At 37.5% G+C, this 6,338-nt stretch overlaps 1 protein-coding gene across 2 annotated transcripts; it reads left to right on the top strand.

The window, feature by feature from the left end:
- The first annotated feature begins 277 nt into the window (after window positions 1–277).
- On the top strand, window positions 278–6,255 carry LOC137385826 (ubiquitin-associated protein 1-like). 2 transcript variants are annotated; one of them, XM_068072397.1, is made up of 8 exons: window positions 278–368; window positions 676–785; window positions 928–998; window positions 1,914–1,973; window positions 2,204–3,547; window positions 4,472–4,567; window positions 5,413–5,514; window positions 5,998–6,255. In XM_068072397.1, exons 2-8 carry the CDS (start codon window positions 746–748, stop codon window positions 6,121–6,123), a joined length of 1,839 nt encoding a protein of 612 aa, XP_067928498.1. In that variant the 5' UTR covers window positions 278–368; window positions 676–745; the 3' UTR covers window positions 6,124–6,255. The 2 variants fall into 2 exon arrangements, with proteins under 2 accessions (XP_067928498.1, XP_067928497.1); XM_068072396.1 differs by having other exon boundaries at window positions 279–368; window positions 616–785.
- Window positions 6,256–6,338: the final 83 nt, after the last annotated feature.

Below are 6,338 nucleotides of genomic sequence, written 5' to 3'. Positions count from 1 at the left end.
GTTGTTGTTTGAAGCTTATCGAGAATTCATTACTGCTAATTCAGTCAGATAACCATAACTTCGTAAAAAGAGCGTGTCGAAAAAAACCTAATCGAGGAGAAATTTTGAATGAGGCATATACGTAGGGTCTGCAGAGCATTTTGGTACCGACCATTGTAGGATACCACCGCACGTGCAAAGAAGTTGTTTACCCTAAGAATGAGTAGACAACTTCTTTCAATTTGTATTGATCAGGGCCTTTAGTAATGAAGTTGAGAATGTTTGCTATATCCGGTTATCTGAACTGGAAAATACACAATCGTTGAACAGTTCTTCACTCGGAAAAAAGTTGATTTAATTAGGGTATCGAGATAGCAGTGTGTATAAAGGTTAGCACATAAATACAATGTTATACTATGAATGTAACAATAATACAAATATTGCTTTCAAACTTATGTATGCTTAATGTAATCAAAAATTAAACGTGGTTTTTTGTCGTTTGATTGTTTCACCTGATCGTGAGTCACGGTTATTAGTGTAAACATATAACAGTACGTTCACGTAACAGTCTGAAAGTTTTACTGCATATACAAAATAATTTTATCAGAATCAACCTGTTTTTGTTCATTATTCCAGGTCGTACGAATAGTAATGACTGTAAAGAGTACTACCTAATAACTGTACTAACGTTTCTAGAGGAAATGATACCACGGTGAACAAATCGACACAGAAAATGAAAGAAATAATTTAATTTGACCGTTTGAGGATGGCTGGTATTTCAGACCCGTGGATATCAATGACAAATGGTATGTGCAATGTCTGCTTTTGTCATCATTCTCATACTTATTTCTTCTGCTCAGACAAGACAGGTTGACATATTTTTCTTTTTGCTGCTTCATATTTGGTGATATTCATTTTTAGTTAACTTTACAATGCTTTTATTTTTAGCCTCTCACTTGGTGCTAGATGGCGTGCCTATGAAGATACCAGAGAATTTTCGCCCGCAGCAAAAAGTCAAGGTTTGTTTCCTAATATCTTCTGAGACTACGATTGAGATGTTACATTATGTATTACCAGTGTATAATTTTATTTAGTACACCATGATAAGTGCTGTTAGCAGTCGTTTTACACTTGGGACATGGTGATTTTTAACAGATGCTGCCAAATACAAATTTATGACGGAATGCGATGAAATTCATGAAATGATTGCCACTAATTTTTGTTAATTTATTTATCATTTGGAAGCTCTCATACAGCCAAATAGGTTTCTTTTAATATGCTGACAAAGCTATTAAATCTTCCATAAAATGTGATTTTATGGCAGATGGATCTCAATTTACACAGGCACCCAGCTTTCAATTATTATTTTAATGATTGAATTTTTCTGAAGTACGGGAGGTGTTTTTACAAAGAAATAGCAGCTCATAATAGTAAGGTTTACGATTTAGATTATAGTTGTGTTGCCAAGAGCAAAAATGGTCTAATGGTCTAGGATGCCTGACATGCAAACAGGTTGAGGTTCAACTCCCAAAAAACCACAGGCAGTGACAAAAATTAAACCATGAGTTGCTCTCGACAACTGGGCTTGTCTCCAATCATTGAGGTTTTTTACCACTGGGCCCAAAAATATCCAGTCAAGATCATAGAGCCATTGTTTGTGCAACAATGCCCTTAAAAACACGTCCAGCCCCGCTCGCAGTAAGCCAAGGAGACACCATACTTGATCTTCGAGGCAACACGCGCACGCACACACACATACTCTCAGTACATGTAAATTGTTTTTGGTTCAAAATGTCATAGAGTAAACAGAGCTCATTTTCATTAATATCTTTTACTGTTGACAACATATCTCTAACCGTTTTCGATTTTGCCAAATACTTTAAATGTAGAGTCGCGAAGGTGACTTTGATACATCGTCTTGTTCTTTGTTTTAGGATCTGCTACCTAGAGACATTCGAGTTCACCACAGGCAGTCAAAGGTTCTTAATCTTCATGTATGTGTTATATTTTCAGCTTCATGCATTTAGCCTAATAGTTTAATACATCTGTCGAGTATATGCTTGTGTTAGCCAATCAACTGCCTCTCAGGTGTCTGTGTTAGCCAATCAACTGCTTCTAGGATGTCTGTGTTAGCCAATCAACTGCATCTAGGGTGTCTTATTTAGTTTCTAACGCACAAATCATGTTTTGCAAGTGTGACAATTTTATGATCTCCCAATTTTAGTATGAATACAAAGTGGAAACTGAATTCATGAAGTGGCTAGAAGCCGTGGAGAGAGAGAAACTGGAAATAGCAGAGCAAAAGAGAATTAAAGAAGAAGCCAAGAAGAAGCAGCTAGAAAGAGATTTAGAACTGCAAGAAGCACTTAAAAAACAAAAGAATGCAGAAAATAAGGCTGAAGAACTGTCTAAGGTAGTAAGCAAACCCAATCTAAAGAAGGTAGCACTTTCAGATGTCACCTCTACTGAAGATACCAAAGACACAAATAAAAACCTTGCTGTAGTTCCCATTGTGACAGATGCAATATTACTTCCTGAGCGCGCTTCGCCTGTCACTGTTGCAGCTTCTGCAGAAACCTCCACAGTCATAGCTAATGTCAATATTAAGGACTTTGAAAACTTGGCTGAGGATCCATTTGATAACCTTGAACTCAAAACTATTAATGACATGCAAGAATTGGAGTCTGTATTGGCTAATTCACAGGCTCATTCCCCTAAGGAAGAGACTTCGACAGAGAAAGTGCAACCTCCTAATGGAGAGGTTCAGTCTGACTCTTCAAATGGCACGGATCGTGACTCGCCAATTTATCAGAATCCGCAGTCATGCATATCTGACGATAGTAATATTTATTCCAATCTTGCTGAGTGTCAATCGACGCTTCCGGTTAAAGCAAATAATTTTAACTTGAAGAAGCCACCCATAGCGACTCCCCGTCTTAACCCGGGGAGCAAATCTCATAACAACCTTGACACGTCGGCAGCGGTAGTTCAGTATAAACCGGCATCGGAAGACGTGAATATTATAATAAGTTCAGCTGATTCTTCTGTAAAGAGTGCTCCGACTCTTCCCCCACCGGTGAAACCAAAACCAACTATAAGTGACAAAATGATTAATCGAGAGGGGCAGCAAAATGAGAATAAACCAATGAGAGGTTCAGCTGAGACAAAGGTTCAGTCATTGGCCAATGCATTGAGCAAGGATTTAGGTGGGGCAGTAAATCGTCCGCCAGGTGCCCCCAAGGGATTCTCTTATACAGCAGCTGCCCCTGCCACTGAAAATACAAAGTCTAATGGCAGGGAGGAGAAGGAGGTAAAAGATATTGAATGGCCCTCTCTTGAGTTGCGCTCTCCTCCCGCTACTCCTATAATTGCGGAACCTCCCAGCTCATATCCACCCTCCTCAAACCCTTCTAGTTTAATCAATCAGTCAAAAGATCCCATGAAGCAGTCTAATGATCTGAAGAAGGTTCCACCTGCTAAGCAGGTGAAACAGAAGAATTCTTCTGGCCATGTATCACCTAACAAAGGCAAAAAACAACCCAACACCCAAAAGGCTGCTCATTCTTCAGTAAGTAAAACATTTTTATTAAAAAACCAATAATGTTTTAGCTTCTCTGGGCCTTTATTCTAATGAAGAACTTTGAAATAATAGGCTGCGTGTTTTCTTGTATGAATCTCATAGGTTGTCAACTGTCACTAGGATAGTAGGAAGTACATACTATATAACTGAGTGTAATAGTTTTATTAGATCATCAAAAAGTAACAAATCATGGATTATAATTGCATCTTTGAAATCCAGCTTTGCGCTGCAAACAAAAATTTTATTTTTTTAGGCTTTTGCTCGTTTCACTACCTTGTCTAGTCGGCTGTGCCGTGCGTGAGCTCCGCTGATAATGTGAGGTCTGTCAATGTTATAGAACTTTATGCATGGTAGTTCAAAGCTGAGTTGAAGATAATTATTGCGGATGGAGATACCACTTTGATTGTCTTCTCTTGCTTGCATCAACCTTTAGGAAGTTGCTTGGAACTATTTAGTGATTTCATCGCTTTACTGAAATAAAATATGTAGTGCAGTAAGTCAAAACTTATTGAGTTTATGAAGAAAACACTTGACGATTTATTTCAAATTGTGTAATCCTGATCTATAAAAAACATCAGTTTTTAAAATGTAGTGTATTCTATTATTGTTAATATTGCATATCAATAACATGCCGCGAGTTGACTGTATTTAAAAAAATTAGTTATTGTTCTTTTTATTTATAGAAGATATTTATCAGATAGAAATTGTCTACATTTTGCATTCATCAGTGTAGGGTAAAAAGTGGTGCTTATTTTGTGTTCAACACCTTTTGAAAACAACTTAAGTCATTCTTTGTAAGTTTTGTAACACTCAAGCTCTGTCATCTCTTGTTTTAGTAAGACAACTCCAACAGTTCCACTCCACATTGACGATGTTTAAAAATGTTTGTTCACTTTTTGTTGTTTTCTGCAGGCTGATGGTCAGGTTGTTGAGTCGCTGCTTGCCATGGGCTTCGAGAAGCCTCAAATCGTTGCAGCAATACAACATCTCGGCTCTGATACAAAACAAGTTAGTTTGTAACTTAGTCTTTTTTTGAAAAAGCCATTGTAGAAACAGATGTAATGAGTCATTGTTCTATTCTGTAGAATACACTAGTTATGTGATATGCTAGCTAGCCATGTTCATGCACAGCTTCTTACTAAGTAAGTTATTTTTTTGTGAAATCGAGATATGATTAGGGAATGTTAGTTTATTCATTTTGTCATCTTACACGGAAAAAAAATTACAGGCATAAAAAATAATATCTCATCAGAAATGAATAAAACATGGGTTTCTGACCAAAAGGAGCTTTGGTCTGGAGAAGACGGATATGTTCAACTAGTTATTTTTGTAGGAAGTTTAAATTTTAAGGCTTTCTAAGACAAGAATATAAATTTCTGTCTTTTTCAATCGGCTTTGCAGCATTTTTAATGACATTTATAGTGCTCTAGTATATTTGCTGTTTTCCCATATGCGTAATCTCATGTGATAGGTTGAATTCCGGCAAGCATGGGGAGTTAATGTTCAAAGCCTGCACTATTTAGGGATGAGACGGGAAGAATCGTCAATGAAGAAAAATTTATTGTTATAAGTGAACCTACAGCGTCTCATTCTGGTATCACATTTGGCAAAATATGATCACCTCATCAAACCCTTGAAAAAGATCACCGTTTAATGATTGGCCGCTAGTAGATCTAGTCAGTGACACTATTATTAGTTCAAAAAATAACCTTTTTTCAAAATGCCAAACTTGAGTTATTGCCGTAGTGATAGTCGATGTCAATGCTGTGTATCTGAAGTACGCCAGACCATCCATGACTCTGGAACAGCTGCGATACACTGCGTTTAAGCAATGTACACTTTTTCTTATATAGTTGGCGGAACACCTGTGTGCCGTGCAGCAACTGGTTACTCATGATGTTAAATGGCAGAGTGCACAACAGGCTATTTTCATGTGCGGTCATGACCTTGGCAAAGTGAGTACAACATAGTTTTTAGTCGGTGCAGTCACTTTACATATACTATATGCACATAGCTTTATTGAGTGTATGACGAGGCCTGGTTTTCACCAATTTCAGCCATAAAATGAGATATCTCTTATGATCTGATCAGACCTCTCAAGCTCATCAGATGTCATCTCACTTTGATCAGGCACACCATTTCATGGTGTTGTATAATCATATCTACTTGCAATAATTGGAAACTAATAAACCAAACTACACAATATTCTACATTAAATGCAGTCTTTTTCGTTTAGTTTGTTAGTAAAACACTCGTTTCATTATCATCGGCATGTCATCCACCCTAAATAGTCTGTCTATAAAGATTCTTGCGGTTATAATAGAATTCCTTGTATTGTAGTTTAACCCTTTAGTTACGTGTAGCTACCAACAGCACTCATATTCTTGCAATCAGCCAGTGACTTGTCACGTGTTGTCAGTGTTCTTCTATGTTGGCAGGCAGGGATGTTTGCTAAAGGATATCAGCAGTTGTCAGAGTTTGGATTTGGAGAAGACCAGGTGAAGGAAGCTTTGATTAGCAATGATATGGATATGCAGAAGGCTCTCGACGCTTTAGTATCGTAGACTTCAAAATTAGTTATTGAGACTAGGAGGAGAGCTATGAGAAATTTGTACTCTTTATAAAATGGTGCGGGCCAAGACTACCTGTTCGCATGACAATGCAGACAGCTTATTACACTCTAACTATAACTAATGGATGTTGTTGGCGCTGTCGCGCAAGACCAGCTGATGCACTCACATTTTGCTTTGCTAACTGAATGTTTGCTTGCACCTATCAT

The sequence above is a fragment of the Watersipora subatra genome, chromosome 1, assembly GCF_963576615.1.
Source record: "Watersipora subatra chromosome 1, tzWatSuba1.1, whole genome shotgun sequence".
Taxonomy (NCBI): Eukaryota; Metazoa; Bryozoa; class Gymnolaemata; order Cheilostomatida; family Watersiporidae; genus Watersipora; species Watersipora subatra.
The sequence above is the reverse complement of the archived record's forward strand: the minus strand, read 5'-3'. Positions and strand labels throughout refer to the sequence as shown.

Coding starts and splice junctions, on each gene's coding strand:
- LOC137385826 (XM_068072397.1), top strand. CDS start 746: ATGGCTGGTATTTCAGACCCGTGGATATCAATGACAAATG. Junction 999..1,913: donor GCCCGCAGCAAAAAGTCAAG/GTTTGTTTCCTA, acceptor TCTTTGTTTTAG/GATCTGCTACCTAGAGACAT. Junction 4,568..5,412: donor TCGGCTCTGATACAAAACAA/GTTAGTTTGTAA, acceptor TTTCTTATATAG/TTGGCGGAACACCTGTGTGC.